This window comes from Carya illinoinensis, chromosome 9 (genome assembly GCF_018687715.1).
Source record: "Carya illinoinensis cultivar Pawnee chromosome 9, C.illinoinensisPawnee_v1, whole genome shotgun sequence".
NCBI classification, from domain to species: Eukaryota; Viridiplantae; Streptophyta; class Magnoliopsida; order Fagales; family Juglandaceae; genus Carya; species Carya illinoinensis.
The window spans coordinates 35011565-35029539 of NC_056760.1; the positions used below are offsets into that span (position 1 = coordinate 35011565).

A 17975-nucleotide genomic window follows, 5' to 3' on the forward strand; every position below is an offset into this window, starting at 1 on the left:
ATTATTTGAAAGTTTTTATACCACATAATATAATTTGATTTATAAGATTTAAATTTTATAATTTATCTTTTAAATTAAATTAAGTCACATACGTAGATATAGGTATATATGTGGTATAAAGATTTTCAAATAAAATTATTCAATACTTAAATTCTTAAAGAAATGGATTGTTTTCAAAGGAAAAACGATATTTGGGACTGCAGCACCTCGGTTTGATATTGTAAAATATCAACATATATATGGAGAGGAAGATTTATCGAAAGATTATGGTTGATTAAAGCTGCATTTGGATGTTAAGCTAAGTTGATCTGAACTGATTTCTTTATGAATAGTAATGAGTTGAGTAGCTAGAATGAGTTATATATGTGGAGCCCATCTAAAATGAGTTTAAATATATTTAGATATTAAGATAAGTTTAGTGTTATTTATAAAAAATTAAAAGAAGTTGTTGGTGCCACGTATAAAGATGTATTGATTTGAAAAATGTTATTAATCTCATGTGTAAGAAAGTTTAGAGTTTAGATGAGTTTAGTAATTTAAGAGTTGTGTGTTTAAATATTAAATTTAATTTAAAATTAAACTGAACTGAGTTGATTGGTCCCAACTAAGTCTTATAACCAAACGGGGCTCTTTGTCAACTAAGTCCCATGCACATTTGAATAGTAGTGACAAAAAGAAGCTTAGCAATTTATATGACATTGTTAGCTCCAAAGAATATTTAACTCGCTGGTTTAAGTTTTTAATAAGATTATTTGATGTCTTATTAACACGAATTAGCCCTTTGTTTCTTTCTGTGTTTGTGTGTGTACAAAGAACAAAAGACCCTGGATTTGAAGTCATTCGCCTATTGCAGACGAAGCAGAAGCCTCGGTTTAAACAAGATTGATTTAGCTAGCTTGACCTAGTAGTTTGTTTCTCTTTCAGTCTTGTAAACATGATGAATAGTATGTATATATATAAGATAATATAATACATTTCCCAACTTTTTTTTAACCTGGGCATGAATGGTTTTTACCCTCGGGTAGTGTTTGTCACAGTCGTACTTCGTGGTATGAGATAAGCAATACGTACTCATAAAATGACAAGGTAGCAGCTGGGAATTGGGGGATATAGAAATCTAGGAAAATGCATACACTGGTGTCGAGTTGTATTGAAATGGTACCCTGAGACAAAGAAGGACGTCAAAGAAAGACATTCCAAGGAGTAAACGACATGCAGCGGAATCCTGGGCAGCATGTTGGCCTTATTATGTCCCCCTCCCCCATCCTGATCTCCCTAGTTTTTTCATGTTCTCTTTTTTGGAGTTTATGCAGCATTTCATGACGAAGACAGACATCGTATGTATCATGTGTGTGTGTGAGAGAGAACATATATAAATATATATATCATGACATAAAATAAAGCCGAGAAAAAGCATCCAATATATACCAAAGTTTCAGGCATATCTTTACTGATATAATATTAATTAAGAATTCTTGTGGCCTGCCGGCACATATATATATATATATATATAGGAAGCTACGTTTCATACGTTGATGAGGGTGCCATGAGTTTTGTCTTAATTGCTATATAATTAGTATTTGGAAGTGGTATTTGTGCACCCAGATCGATCATGGGTACTTAGAACTTGTAGCAATTGTCCAGTTCTCCTTTTTTAAACAGGCAAAACTTTTCTGTAATTTTAAAGACTGTTAGCTGTAGTTCATGATGATCAGTATATCTACATAAAGATGATAAGTTATAGGGGAACGAAAAAAAATACCAGAAAAGCATGACACACATATACTTTTTACTGTTTATGAGTCATGTGTCCATGCTCTTTTCTCTGTTTTTTACCGGTTCAGGTTGGTTGTAATTACGGTACTTTTCCACCACAAATGAAGATTATTAATAAAATCATGCATCCTTAAAAACGTACGTGACATGTGAGGACCGGGTACATATTTTTTTCTAGGAGGATGATTTATGGGATACTCCAGTGCATGTTAACTTCCATGCTTGTAACATTTAAAAATCATTCTCGCTCTTTGTATTCATTATCATACACAAATATATACATATATATATTATATTCAAACGAGGCATGCATGATAATATAATAAAGTAGAAAAGAATAGTTTATTTGCCTAAGTACGCTTTCCTACTAACTATATAATATAAGAACGACTTTTATAAGAGTTTGAATGGACGTGACAGAATGATAGGCACAAGAATCATATATAAAAGAATATGTTATATACAATTACTTTTGCTTATACTATATTAATGTGATTGATTATATCAATCATTTTTAATATATAACCAATCACATCAATAGAGTACGTAAAAATGACTGCACATAAAATTTTTATAGAATTTATGTAGACCCAAATTATAGTAGATCTAGAAATCAATATATATCCATAATATACATAATAATAATCCTAATAATTAAGAACTTTTTTGCGTCACTAAAAATTAAATATTATTCATATGGAAAAAGTTTCTTCACATTATTGGAACAGCCGACTCACCATGCAGTGCTACAAATGTGGGAGGTCAATTATATTTATATATATATATATAACCATCGGGCGGCCACCATGGGTAGCCATCAGATCCCCCTGCACTTGGTGACTACCAAATGTGTTAGGGTTATTTCTCAATTTCTCAAGAAAGGTATGTACTTAAATGATAATGTTAGGATGACTACCAAATGTGCCTACTAAATATGTGAGCTAGTACAAATGAATTTTTTTATTTTTATTTGATTTTTCTTTAATCATTTTTTAAACATCCTTAGCCATTAAGAAAAATATTAAAAAATATATATAAATTCACTAATAATCATTTACTTAATTAACCATTAAGAAAAATAAAAAAATAAAAATATATAAATAAGCACATTTAGTAAACATATTTAATAGTCATATTATCATTTTCCGTTATATAATCGAAAGGTTTTAACAATTAATTAAGAAGGAGACGTTAGTTATATATGCTAGCTTTGAGTCATGTATTGAAATGATCATCGTCTTTCTTTCTCTTTTTAATTTTAAATTTCTTAATATATATATATATATACGCGCGTACAAGTTTTATTTTTTATTTTAATTTTCTCCGAGCTAAACATAAAATCTTGATGATTGTTTTAATATTATAGAGTACGTCCATATTACGTTTGATTAATTTGTTAAATTGGGGAAGCCATTGATTTTAATTTTTTCAAAATTTTATAATTTAAATTATATGATCGTTTGAATGATTCTTTGGTGTTACACATCAAAAAAAATAAATTGGGATGAAATTTATTACATATTTTTTTATCATAGATTATTTTCGAAGTCTAAATGATCAAAGTCTGGTTTCATGTTGATATACCACATATATATATATAGAGTCAACATCAAATAGAGATACTAGTTTAAATTAATTTAAATATATTGGTCTATTAATTAATTAATTATAAACCTATCAGGCGATCCAAGCCATGCACTAAATCAGCATATATATATACCTCTTATACCATTTGCTAATTGCTAGGCTAAATATGAACTATTGAACTAGTATAGAATATGAAGTCAATATATGCTTCATGCATAGATCGTCTCTTACTGAAATGGCTTTTTTTGCTTGTCTGATTGGCTCCTTGGAGATCATTGTGTGTAACTCCAAAATGTTACAACCTGAGACAAATGGGTTTGCTTTCCCTCGTTCATTCAATCGGATTAATTTGGATCCCCTAAACTTTTTATCCTAATTCTAAGATCATCTAGAGTGAGAGATAGACATATAAAATGAACCTGATAGCATTTATAACTGTTAGAAAAATTCATAATTAAATGCTCAAATAGTTACATAACTTATACTTCATGTGTTTATCTTTCTCGAGCTTTAAACTTTAGAACTCGAATCTAAGAGATCTAAATTAATCCCATTTAAACCAGCTAGCCTAGCTAATATAATTACCGCCCTGATCCTATAGGTTGCTTTTCCTCCTCTCATTTACCACGCCTAATGTAATAATTACCAGCAGCTAGCAGATTCAATCCTATCTTATTACCATATAATTACTGTCCCTTTCTGGCTGCAGAGAGATATTAACCATATATAACAATGCACAATGCTTCTCTATAACTTACAAACCATTTTGATCGATAATACCGGAAGTTCATTGATTCCCCTAGGTTTCTCCATCTCCAGACATCGACCAACTTCTCCTAATTCATCATGGAGGAGAAACCCCCCCATTCAGACATTCATCTTCCTCCTGGATTTAGATTCCACCCTTCTGATGAGGAGCTCATCCATCACTACTTGAGAAACAAAGTAACTTCAAGCCCAATCCCAGCTTCTATCATAGCTGAAATAAATCTGTACAAGTATAACCCATGGGAGCTTCCAAGTCTGTATTATTTGCAGCACCACTGATATATATCTGATCATATTCCTTTTTAATTTCTTCTTTTGCTTGTTTAATGCTAAGTTACTTATAAAAGAATGCCACTTTTTTCTACTTTTTGACAGAGAAAACTTTGTTTGGAGAGGATGAATGGTATTTCTTTACACCAAGAGAAAGGAAGTATCCAAATGGAGTGAGACCTAATAGAGCAGCAGGTTCAGGTTATTGGAGGCTACAGGGACAGACAAACCCATACTTACTTCGTGTGGGACAAAGAGTATTGGTGTCAAGAAAGCACTTGTTTTCTACAAAGGTCGTCCTCCCAAAGGAGTCAAGACAGATTGGATCATGCACGAGTATAGATTGCACGATTCCATGACTTGGACTACCAAGCGAAAAGGATCAATGAGAGTAAGTGGTTTAAATAAATGCATGATGATGATGATTACTGATTAATTCTCTTCTTACCGACAATCATAATGATAACAAAAAAACAGATAGACACGAAGTATGCCTTACAATATTTCTATCTCTCAATTATGTTCGGAGTTTTAATCCATGATGATAGCAAGGAAATTTATGGTTTCATTATGTTAAACATTTTGTTCTTAATTAATACAGCTTGATGATTGGGTTCTATGCAGAGTTAGGAAAAAGAGCGGGATGCTGAGGAACACTAGGGAAGACCATAGAAATGGTACTCCAAGTTATGAACATTCAACAACTTACTTTCAACCAGTACCGGAAGAGCCACGCTCTATGAACATGAACCCCAATCTGTTTGCTGCAGTCAGAAATTATTTATACAACGATTGTCTGATGCTGCCATACATCTTTGCCTCTCATGAGATTCCTTCCAATTCCATGCATAACACAACCTCAAGCAGCATAAGCTTCCCAAGTCGCAGCATTAATGGCACGTCCTGCCCTTTCAGCTTCCTTGAAGATGATACAAATATTGTAAAGGAATCGCAGTATTTCGTTTCTTCTTCCAGCAACAATTTTCCTAACCCATTTAAGAGAATAATATCCTTGGAAGCTGGAAATCATGATGAGATCAGGGACGGTTTCTTCCCACCAAGCAAGAATGTAATAAGCATTAATGGGAGTAATGATCATAGCATGGGAATTATGAAATTCTGTGGAACAGACCATCTTCAAGATAATAATTTGGAAGCTGACCGATGGAATACTTCCCTTGTTCAATATCAAGAGTTTGATAATCACTTGGTATTTACACACTGCGAACAGGGTACTAATGGAGAGAAGGATATGTAAATAACTTCCTAGGGTTCTTTTGGGGAGTGGATTGTGATCTATTAATTGCTTGCTGTTGAATAAGTTGTTTGGTGATTCTTCCTTTCGTGATATGAATTAATAATGTGTAAAATAGATATGGGTTTCTTTATATAAATATATATTCTTTGGTATTTTGTAATACGCACTGATAGCATACACTTAGATATTATTTGAAGAACTAATGTCAATTGACTCACTTTCTCTGGAAAAAGGGAAAACAATACTGATCTACTGTCAGGAATCCCTCCTCTTTCCATCTGCCCCTTCTCCATCTCCAGGCCTAGGGGTGTGCAGATATATTTATAAACCGATTGACCCGATTGACCCGATCAGATCCACCCGATAAAAGCCGGGTTACAATTTAAGCGGGTCGTCTGAAGAATTATACGGGCGAAACCGCAGCTAAAGAACCAACCCGTATCCCATCTGTCCCAAGTTCCAACTCCCTCCGTCTTCAACATAGCCCCCCCTCTCTCTCTCTCTCGACCTCTCTCTCATCACCGTGGGTCTCTATTTCTCTCGCTCTCTCTCTCTCTCTCTCTCTCACACACACACACACACACAGACGGCGGCGTGGGTCTCTCTCTCTCTCACTCTCACTCTCTCTCTTCGGCCGCAGCTCCAAGATCAGCTTCGGCGTGGGTCTCGACTCTCCAAGACGGAGGTATGTTCCTTTTCATAAAACCCTTCAGATCAACTCATAATTTATTCACAAGGCCATACCTGTGCATCATGATTCATAACCCCAATACAGACCTACACAGAAATTAATAATCTCATTTGCTAGCAAATAACCTTCTGTTGTGTGTATTTTTATATTCGGATTTGTTGGGCTGTAATTGCGGTGGTGATAAGAAAATCTTAATCATTTTCTAGTTTTCTTTGATAATGTTTCCTAAAAATGGAAAATCTGTAATTGAGGAGGCCCAAGTTTTATCGATTTTTCTCTTCAGCCTTTCTATTATGCCCTGAGATATTATTATTAGTATAAGAATTGGTTAAAAAGGATGTTGGGTTTTTTCTTTTTGGATGGTTGCTGAATTTTCGCCATTATTGGTTAAGATTAATGTGAACTATTTTTGGAAAGTATCGTCCTTTTTGGAGGGTTGTTGAATTTTTCCCCATTGCTTTGTTTTATACATTCTTTTGGTTAATGGCTGGAATATTCCTGGCAGAGGGAATAATTTAAGGCCAATTTACAGTATTAAATTTAGAGATCTAAATGGATGTGGGGGGTTTTTTTTCTTATAGGATGTAATTGCACAAAGATTTGGGTGAATGATTTCTTGAATTGAAGGGTTCTTGCTGCTTACTTCGTACTCTAGAAATCATACTCCTTTTGGAGGACAGATGCATTGGATTGGGTTTAAGTAAATATCCTAGGGTACTTATTTCTGCCATGAACAGGGAGCTACCCACTTCTCCATTTTGTCTTTAAGAATGAAAATGATAGCATGATTCATTTCAGGAATGGTATAAGTTATATCTTTAGAATCTGAATGGTATAAGTTAGGATTACAAAATAAATGCATTACAGGAATTCTTAATAATTAATTACTCCTATTAATTGCTTTTACCTTAATTTTCTGTTCTGTACTCATTAATTAAATTAGTATCAAAACCAAATTAATAAGATACAATTAATGTAATCATCATTATGAGATTTGGGTTATCAATTTGAATTCATAGCATAACAAGATTTGATTTTGGTCAATCCACATCAAACATAACAGGTTTCTGTTGTGATAGAGGTTCGAGTATCATGACCCCATTTTTAGTTTTGTTGTTTTTGTCTTCCATTGTTATAAACAGTACAGCTTATATTTCATAATGTTTATTTTTATATAATTTAATAATCTTTTTTTCTTTTTTTTTTTTTCAGAATTTGATCCCCAATCAAGCTTTATTTATGTTGATGATGAGTGACTTAAGGCTTATGGTCTACACATTCTATATTGTTTATTGTTTATGTTATGGATGGCCTATGGGATGTAATGTAGTGGATAGATGAATGGATTTGTGAGAAAGGCTGGATGTTATATTCATGTTTATTTTTAGTTCATGAATTTGTTTAAAAGGACTGTATTATTTTCTATGGATCATAATATATATAGTCATTATATTCATGTTTATTTTTTATTGTTTATGTTATGGATGGCTATGGAATGTAAGATGGCCTGGGATGTAATGTTTAATGAGAAAGGGGCTGGAAACGGGGTTCCAAAAAAAAAAAAAAAAAAAAATCGTAGATTTAACCCGACCCGAATGATGCGGGTCGGGTCGGGTCATTCTGTGCTGGTCCTGGGTTGCGGACCACAACGGGTCGGGCCAAATTTTGATTGGGTCGGGCTGTTGTTCAGGCCTATCCAGGCCCTCTTGTCTGTAAATTCTATTCCTTTCTTTTTTGTCTTTTTCTAAGGAAGAGTTGTCTCGATTTAATGATTCCCAACCATCGACTATATATCCACATGATGTACGACAACACCACAACACCTTGACCACCACCGCTGTACCAATAGTACTTGGCCCTTAAGCACCACATTCTATCATAGAGCTCTTCCAACAGCCTCCGGGATCTAAGATTTTCAAGATCTATCCCATCCCACTTGAGGGGCATGAGTCCAGCACACCAGTATACCCATATGTGTCCTTTGTGTTCCACCAAAGTTCTAGGCCACCCTATTTTAACTACCTTGTTATGTTCACACTTCATACTTTATTCGAATATAGAGTTGGAGGTAGTGGAAATGGATATTTCCATCAAACGAAGCCATTACAATGCGTTTTTACTAACTAAAGCTTCTTAATTCACTAAACCACACAATTTTAACGGTCACCTCCTTAACCAAGCCAAGGGACATGACCTTGGTCAGTTTCCTTATTCATATATTAGGTCAATTCAATTGTAATTAAACTTTGGATTGAGACTCTCCAGTCCCTAGCCCACTGTTATTGATATTATTTTAATGTAATAACGATTATTTAAATCATATATGTGGATACCCTTTTTCCAAACCACGAGCTATATGGGGACGATACCGATGCTTTTCAACAATGCCAAGAAAGAATGCTGGTGTCCAATGCAACGAAAGGAATATAAGAGTAGAAACCAAAAGATGCAAGCCAAAACAACTGTCATGGACACAAAGATATCTATATCATTAGAGCAAACTACCCTACCATCTACCAAATGCTGCCCTCTGGTTTTGACATTGATTCTTCTGACTGATACAGAAAATAAAAACATACTCATACCGTTTAGGCCCTCATCATGTACATGAAGCAAGGCGAACTGACTGGCGCTCAAACTAGGAAGTCAAACCCGTTAAGGTTTCAGTGTGGAAATATCATCCTGTCTAAAGGACACAGATTCCATCTTAAGCCAAAAACAAAAGGCTATAAAATGCCTGCAGAAAGGTTAAATAGCATTCATACAGAAATACATGAGTACATGCAAGACGGGAGCATATATTCTGAATGTGGGCAAAGATTCCAAATACATGAGAATGCAAGCGATTTATAATACAGGAGAGAAACAATCAAAATAATAAATCAAGCACAATAATAAGTCCCCCTTACACAAGAAAATAGAAGAGAAGCCAGGCCCACAACATGCAAACAGGTTAAATGGCCCTTTAGTTCATCTCACTTCTTCAGCACGCTGCAAATGAAATGCATTCCGTCAAAAATTCCCAGTGGTAGAAAGCAAGAAAAAAGATAACACCGACTGGCAAGTCATGAAAGCAACAATTCAGGCCTAGTTCAGAAATAAAAATAAAAATAAAAATAATGTAAAACTTCCGAGACAGCGGGTAGCAAGAGATTAGCAGATGTGACTGGAATTATGAAGAGACCTGGCAAACCAACTAGGCTTAATGCCACAGGCCACACAGATGATTCCATTAATGGGCTCCAACCTCCACTAGGCGTCCTAATGCTTGGAAATATTATTTTAAAAGAAATCCAAATTCTAATTTTTCAAGAAACTGACAATAGGCTAACCATTGAAATAGGTTGATGGTGGGCCCGAACAACTACTCGTACAGATGGTGCCAAAGTCCATTAATGGACTCCAACCTCTACCAGGCTTGCTTCCTTGTGCTTTAAAATATTTTATTTAAAGAGATACAATTTTTTTTTTTTTTTTTAAGAAAATGTTAATAGGATAACAATTGAAATAGGTTGATGGTGTGGGCCGCAACAACTACTCGTACAAATGATACCAAAGTCATTAATGGACTACACCTGCTACCAGGCTTCCGCAGGCTTTGGAATATTTTACTAAAAATGTCCAATTCTTTTTTTTTCCATCGTCGAAAAACTGTAGGAAGACTAACAATTGAAACAGTTTGATGGTGGACGACAACATCTACTCTCATTTTTTCATTTTTACCATCAATGCATAATGCTAGTGAGTCCACGTAACGAACATCTGGATATTCAGGTGTATACAACAATAAATTTCAAAACTAAAGCATATAAAAGTTCAATTAAAATAGCTTTTCCATGGATATTTTCTATGACCAACATCATTCTAATAGTCAACCCAAACCTTATAGCCATCTTAAGAAAACATTTTTGTTTTGATAAGTAAAAGCCATCTCAAGTAAATTTCTGCTTAATTTTCAAAAGAATGCACTCTCAAACAACATTTCACATGAACCTCCACAATCTTTCATCCTTACGAATGATGAAATCAAGTCGACCTCCATATTAAAAAGGTCATTTTGGTAATTCCAAAGGGTAGCAAAGGGCCCACACTATGCATGAAGACACAAAGGAAGCAAATAGGATGAGTCAAATGTACGCAACAGAGAAACTAAAGCCAAACAAATTAACCAATCCCCAAACTTCCAAAATTGTCATCAAGAAACCATAAAGTTAGAATTCAATCCTTGATTTTAACTCAGCAAAAGCTGAATTTAGTAATTTTTTTCACTTTATTTTGCCAGGTGGATATAATTATATGGATCCCCACAATTTCCTAGATTTTTTGAAAGCTGGAATCATACGACTTCTATAAAAGGTTCCCAAGCAGAATGAGACAGTAATACATATACTATAAGCCAGATAAAAGAAAGATGAGAGAAGTGATGCGTGTTTTAATGTTTTAAACTACTGATGAAAAAGATAGCAGCTTACTTGTAAAGATAGGCAGCAATTCCAAGAATTACACACAACAAAACAATATCAATACAAAAATTCCGACTGGACCTCAGCTGCAAGAGATAGAACTTGTATTAGATCCAACCAAAATTCTAAAACTGGGCAAAATAAAATAGATGCAAAGCTAAACTTGAAGAAGTTAAGCTCCGGTACCTGATTGACTGTGTCTTTAAGTCTAACATTGGTATTCTTGAGGTCAGCTCTGGCCTTGTCCACCTGAAAAGGTGAACAGAACACCAAGTGATATAAATCTCACATTCCAATTTCATAGCTTTGAAAACACAATCAGAGAATGATGGTTCTCACCTTCTCATCCATCTCGTCCATCAAAGGAACTTGCCTATCTATTTCCTGCAATCAATGAATGATAAGAGAAAATCCCACATGCGTAAATATTGAAAGGAGCATATGCTAGTCTACAAGACAGCTAACCTCATTCATATCATGAGCCATGTTTTTCAGTGTACCCAAACCTTCTGATATCATATCCAAACCTTGATCCTGTAGGCAAGTGAAAATAGGTAAACTACAGAAACCACAGCTGAAGAAACATGTATTTAACAATCTGAAGCTCACATAAACAATCTACTAGCTCAAAAGGAGTGGCTTGCCTGCTTCATTTTCCGCATTTCATACTCCTGCCTGAATTGACTTGACTCCTCACTTTGTTGGAAGTATTCATCATCAAACCGCCCATCTATAATCAACTCAAAACAAACAAGTAAACAACAGTCACTTAAAATCTCCTTCATATAAATTAAAGGAAAATGACAAAGCAGACATATATACATAAAATTATATATCACAATGAAGTAAACAACTAACCTGAATCAAACTTGATCCCAGTACGAGTAGCCGAGGTGGTCCAACCTCCAGTTTGTTTAGGTGCAGGAGCTGTCCCATCTGGTATGGCTTGGATCCTATCTGGCAGTGCAAGAACCAAATCATTGCGGGCAGCAAGCTCTTCCCCTGAAAGCCCTTTCACCTGCAAACAGATTTGTATCAATTATGCAACAAATTCAAATATCTTCGGTATAGTGAGAATGCAGGAAGACATGATTGCAGATCTTTTAGACTGATCCAATGGCATTGCCCAATGGAATTCCACATTTATAGAGATGCTCCAGATTGGGAAGTCAACACCTTTTCGGACTTTTACAATCTCCTGTACTCTATTCATATGAGAGGGGGAGATTAAGACAAGGTTTATTGGCAACCTTCTAAAAAAGGGAAGTTCACCGTTCGCTCATTCTACAAGTCTCTAAGTACGAAAAATGTAAAGCCCATTCCCATGGAAGAGCATTTGGAAGACAAAGGCTCCCCTAAAGGCAATGGAAAGTTACGAGCTACCTACCCAAGGGGAGATAGGATCACTCGCAAAAGATGAGCAACAGTCAAGGTCTGACACAACCAAACATGGGGACTTTTCCGAGCCCAAGGGCTCAGAAAAGTGTCAACACCGTACACAAAAGCTACACCCCATCTAAGAGATCACATTCAGAGTGGCTCTAAAATGAAAAGTGAAGGCGCGACAAGTTGTGTCATCAAGACCCAAAAGTTTGGCCTGACGCCACATAAAGAACCCTCATTCAAGGAAGGACTAAGGAGTTGACAGACCTTAGGGTATGGTCGGACCATACCCTAGTCACCTTTCTTTGTCATCCTACAATATGACAAGACAAGGATGATGGACTCATATCCAAGCATACATGGAATCAGAGATGCGTCAAAAATGACATCTGAAATCTCACTCTATGTAAAGGACTTAGCTGTGGGACAAAATCTCACTTTTGAGACTTTATTCACTAAGAAGCTCGAGAAGGCAACTACTGCAGAAAGCAAGGAGTAGAGAGGCAACGAGAGAACTTCCAATGTAGAAAGGTAGGTTAGCTTCAAAGACAGTGTTGGATAATGTGGGGTGAATGTTGTGTGTAAGAGGTACTGCATTATTCTATAACTTCTCTCCCATTCTTTTTTTTTTTTTTTTTTTTAATAAGTAACTTCTCTAGCATTCTTCAAACATAAATAAATATTTTAAGCACTACATTTCTAGCTATATTTACTCACTGATTTTTAATATTTCAATGTTTTTAAATGTCTTCTATACCTAATGATAAGACCCTAAGTGGGAACCTTGAATATCAGTGTATATGTGCGTGTGAGTGTGCATGTGTGTAGTCAACACGAGTCTCTATTCATGGTACAGGATGGAGAATTCCCCGAGACCATTCCGCAAAGCATTACCACATACATCACACAAAGAGAATGCCTCATGTGAAGTGGAGTGGAACGATGTCGTACTTAGCCTCACCTAATAGTCAAAATGTGGGATCTCTCAGCGTATCATGTGTTGGTGTCTTCGAGTTGATTGCTACCGAGTAGAGCAACATCCCCAGGGCAACAAGTTTTGGTGGGTGTGTGCGTGCGCACCTATAAGCAAATGTGTGCCTATGAGTATAAGCAACTGTGTATTCCTATGTGCAAGCCTACGAGCAAATATCTATGTGACGAGCAACCATGTGGTGAAAGAGTGTTACTTGGCTGAAATAGGCCGAATACTAATTTTTACACGTTTTCTACTATGGAGATGGGCAACTTCTCACCAGAATATTATTATTGTGTTTTTATCTATTTTGCATAAAGAGGGGGCAATATCCTAAGAGGGTGATTCATCGTCATGCATATATATATATATATATATATGTTTTTACTGAGAGGGTGATTCCTCGCCATATTTTGAGAATGCACAAAATTGTAAGAGGGAGGGTAATTCCTATCCATGTATATACATGTTCTTCTAGTATTTGCATAAAATGTTTTCATAGCATCTTTGGTAGCATTATCTCTCATTAGTAGTCTTGTCATAGCCGCTTAACCTACCAATGGTTTCATTTTCGGGACCATAGACTTAGATGCAAATACAGACCCTAGCATGACGTTTGAGGAAGAGGAATCAATCCAACTCAAGTCCTGATTAAGGAGACTAGGGTCCGTCTTAGCTTCAATACTCACTGTAGCTACCCCATGCCTTTCATGATATGTATAGCCCAAAGCCTAGTGCTCATTTGTAATAAGTCGGCCACTTACAGCAAAGAAATTTATATACTATGAACGTGTAATGTTTTGAGGTTAATGAAGGGCGAGATGTCCCTTTTCATGAAGTTTAGTATTTTGGTACATGTTTGCTAACGTTGTCACCACGTGTTTTGTTTACATTCTGCTACATTATAATAAACTGAATATCTTACACGTGTACTTCCCTCGAGATTACTATACGCCTAAATTTTTTCTGGGGTGTTAACCAATCGGCTAGCACCCTTGGCACCACGAAACCTCACCTAGTCTTTCATGAGAGACTAGGCGCCATAACTTGCAATCAGAAGCATGTTTATGCGTGACGATGGTTAACTCTGAGAAGTATAGGACAGTACTAGAAAATAGGACTTCATATAGTGTGATAAGCTGAAACCTCTAGTGTTAAGCTTGAACTATGCTTAGGATGGTGAGATGGGATAGTCTGTAATAGGCTTGGGTTATGTGGCAGGATTTTATGATGGCACAACTGAGAGTTCCGCGAGGAGAGCAAACGTCGAGTGGTCATGAGGAAGGATCAGCCGACAGAGGAAGGGACGAGTAACTAGCTAGAACGCTAAAATGGATATCGGATATGTTGAAACAACAGTATGAGATGTGTTCCCGTGACATGCAAGTTCAGTCAGTAGGATGCCTCAAAAAGGAAGGAAGGGGATGTATGTACGAGCGATTTCTGGCTCATCGTCACCTAGGATTCTTCGGAAACAAAGGGCCGGCGAGGGCGGAAAGGTGGATATCCAACATAGAGAGGATGTTTGAAGTGTGCGGATGCACCAAGGACCAAAAGGTGTTATATGCGACCTACCTACTCCAGGGAGAAGCAGCTATGTGGTGGGATACCCAAAGGCAACTCTTACCATGGAACTAGGAGCCACAAGAAGGATTTCGTGGAAAATGTTCAAGAAAGAATTTGACGACCAGTATTTCCAGAAGAATATAAGGAAGCAGAAGTCAAAGGACTTTGCTAACTTGGTCCAAGGAAATATGAAGGTGGAACAGTATGCTGCCATATTTATGGGAGTTAGGGAGGTTTCCCCCTCACCTTATCTCCATGGAAGCCATGAGAGCAGGACAATTCCAGGATGGGTTGCAAACCCACATTAGGACACGAGTAACTTGCCTAGAGATTACGGACTTTCAAAAATTGGTCCATAAGGCGTCCATAGCCGATCAGGAATAGGGAACTCATTGGTTGTATCCCCAAATCTGAAGAAACGTACAGTAATAGGCAAGGGAGCAGTTCAGCAGCTCCACAAAAATTTGTGTCTAGGGCTGATGGGTGACCACAAGTTATTACAAGTTCACGAGCGGGAAGAAGGATGTCGATGTGTAACGTTTGCCATAGGACTCACGAAGGGGACTGTCATCAAGCTTGGAATGTGTGCTACAAATGTGGACAGACATGACATTTCACTCAGGATTGTCCCCAAGCACCCCCAATGCAGTGAACGATACCAAGAGGAGGAAGTGGAGGTCTAAGGCAGCCTGTGCAAGCCATGGTATACGCACTTACCTCAGGAGAAGTCAAAAAAGACACCGTAGAAGCACAGAAAGTTGGCGTTATCACGGGTATAAGGTTATTACTCGCATTAGTTAACTTCTTTCATAGAAATCTTTTACTTATAGTAAGTAATGGCGATTATCATAGGGAGAGTTAGGGCTTGTTTGGAAATAAATCTCATCCCAAAATTCTCATCTCCCTAAACATAATTTAAATATAAACTTTTTTTTTTTTTGATAAATCAATTTAGATATAAACATTTTCAAACTAATCATTTCAACTTTCCAAAACTTTCAAACAAAAAATAAAAAATAATTCAACTTTTTCAAATCCTCAAACAAAATAATATTATAAAACTATATCCTAACAATATTTTAATTTGATAATATTTTTATTCAAATTTTTCTCTCCTTTGCCAAAATCTAAAAAATACTCAATTCAAACTATCTCACTACTATTCACAAACTATCTTGTTACTATTCACAAAATTCTCATCTCATCTCATTCCCTAGACGAGCCCTTGTCGCACATTTATGCAAGCATATTGTTCAATTTGGGAGCCTCCCAATTATTTGCATCTTCCACATTGGTTAAGATGGTTGGCCTTCAAACGCAACTGATGAGCCAAGGAGTCACAGTGGCCCTTCCAAACAGAGAAATAGTATTATGTAATAAGATAGTTAGGTGATGTCCATTAGAGATAGAGGGAGTACCTTTGGAGGCCAATCTAATCGTGTTCAATATACTAGGATTCGACGTTATTTTAGAGATGGATTGGTCATTTAGGCACTTTGCAAGCATAGATTGTCGTTCGATAGTGATAACTTTTTAGGTTCCAGGAATGGAAGGGAAAGGGACACGTTAGGAAGTAAAGGACATACCAATAGTAAGAGAATTCTCAGAATTTTTTTGAGGACTTGTCAGGGATGCCCCCTGCTAGGGAAATTGAGTTCCCAATTAATTTAGAACTATGGATTATTCCAATCCATAAGACACCCTCTAGGATAGCCCCAACGGAGTTGAAAGAACTAAAGAGTCAATTGCAGGAGTTATTAGTAAAAGGGTTCATTAGACCCAGTACCTTGCCTTTGGGAGTGTGGGTACTATTTGTGAAGAAAAAAGATGGTTTCATTTCAAATCCTCAGTGGCTTCGCTGAGAATATTTCAACACCACACATTTTATTTCTCTTAAACAGATCGCTATCCCAGAAAACATTCACCAAAATTGCGAAACCAAACTGTAAGGGGATTTTTCCAGGCCAAAACACGAAATTAACACAAACAATAACAGGGGAAAAGAAAAAAAAAAAAAAAAAAAAAAAAAAAAAAAAAAAAAAAAAAAAAGAACAGAATTCAGATCCAGAACTAGAAACTCGAGTACGCACACCCTTACGGCCCAACGAAATCCGGATCTAGTTGAATTTAACAATTTAACATAACAAGCTCCACATTAATGATTAAAAAAATCTTCAGTGACCACTTCTACCAAAACTTACAAAAGACAGTATAGGAATCAATGAAATCGCAAAGAATGCGAAACACCAACCTTTTTAACAGCGAATTTCTGCAACTTGGGGACCTCCTCTAGCAATCTAGCCTTGGTTCGACGAATCTCCGCATTCAAGGCAACGGTCGATGCCTTATTCTTCTCCTTCGAAGCAATCTCCGCTTTCTGCAGATCAATTCGATTTAAAATTAAAAAACCCCTAAATCTTCCTAGGGCACGAAAAAACCAATAGTCTTCACTCAGCTAAGACTAGATCAGCTACGTAGCCACCGAATTACGTTCTTTCATCAAGTTTTCCGAGCAAGCAAACGAGCGCCAAATTAAGTAAAATATAGAAAGTGTGGGTGTGGTGTGCGCGAGATGAAAGGGACCTGAACTGCAGCTTCGATGTCGGCTTCAACGGCGGCGTAGAGACGAGCAAAGGCATCGTCGCCGGCTACATTGAGACTATTCTGCTTCTCGACGTCGTATTTATCGTACTTCTTGCAGATCGCGTCGACCCTTGTCAAAATGTCAATCACACTCATCTTCTACTCGCTACGATTTTCACCTAAAATCTCAAACAAAGGGTATATGGATGGATGAAAACGAATTGGAAAGAAAGATCGATTCCTTCAAGATGTCAGATTCAGGGTAAGAACCAACACGCCAGTAAGCAGTTTCATGTATATTGGTTGGAGAATTGTGTTTTTAAGTTGAAATATTAAGAAGTGAATATTTGAGATCAGTTTGATTTTAAAAAGTGATATTAAGGTTAAGTTGGGATATAACATAGTTTCGACTTTTAACTCATTTTATTGAATTATTATGATTTTTTTTAAATTTTTATATAAAATATAATAAATAATTAAATTTTTTTAAATTTTAAAATAATAAAGATATTAAAAAATAATATTTTATTTAATTTTTAAATTTTATTTCAATTCATTTTATCTTAACTAACTATTTAAATTTCATCTAAATTGATTTATTTTATAAACATCAAATAAATAACAAATAAATAAATATCATATAAATAAAAAATAAAA

General features: G+C 36.0%; 1 protein-coding gene, 1 long non-coding RNA gene and 1 pseudogene across 2 annotated transcripts; 2 read left to right on the forward strand and 1 right to left on the reverse strand.

The window, feature by feature from the left end:
• The first annotated feature begins 4209 nt into the window (after window positions 1-4209).
• On the forward strand, window positions 4210-5659 carry LOC122277035 (annotated as a pseudogene).
• A 305-nt stretch (window positions 5660-5964) lies between these two features.
• Window positions 5965-7812, forward strand: LOC122276712. The gene is made up of 2 exons (XR_006228929.1): window positions 5965-7153; window positions 7563-7812. It is a non-coding gene; the product is annotated as an uncharacterized LOC122276712 (long non-coding RNA).
• Window positions 7813-9057: 1245 nt separating this feature from the next.
• LOC122276711 (syntaxin-71) lies at window positions 9058-17676 on the reverse strand. The gene is made up of 9 exons (XM_043086618.1): window positions 17319-17676; window positions 16987-17112; window positions 11672-11831; window positions 11458-11543; window positions 11279-11347; window positions 11153-11197; window positions 11000-11062; window positions 10823-10899; window positions 9058-9341 (listed from the first exon to the last, which is right to left on the reverse strand). The coding sequence occupies exons 1-9, from the start codon at window positions 17472-17474 to the stop codon at window positions 9326-9328; spliced, it is 798 nt and encodes a 265-aa protein (XP_042942552.1). The 5' UTR covers window positions 17475-17676; the 3' UTR covers window positions 9058-9325.
• Between the last annotated feature and the right edge of the window lie 299 nt (window positions 17677-17975).

What these genes read in the sequence shown, in the direction of transcription:
- LOC122276711 (XM_043086618.1), bottom strand. Translation starts at nt 17,474, where the DNA reads ATGAGTGTGATTGACATTTTGACAAGGGTCGACGCGATCTGCAAGAAG. An exon ending in TGGCTCATGATATGAATGAG is followed by an intron (nt 11,198 to 11,278) that starts GTTAGCTGTCTT and finishes CATTGATTGCAG; the next exon opens with GAAATAGATAGGCAAGTTCC. An exon ending in TTAAAGACACAGTCAATCAG is followed by an intron (nt 10,900 to 10,999) that starts GTACCGGAGCTT and finishes TATCTCTTGCAG; the next exon opens with CTGAGGTCCAGTCGGAATTT.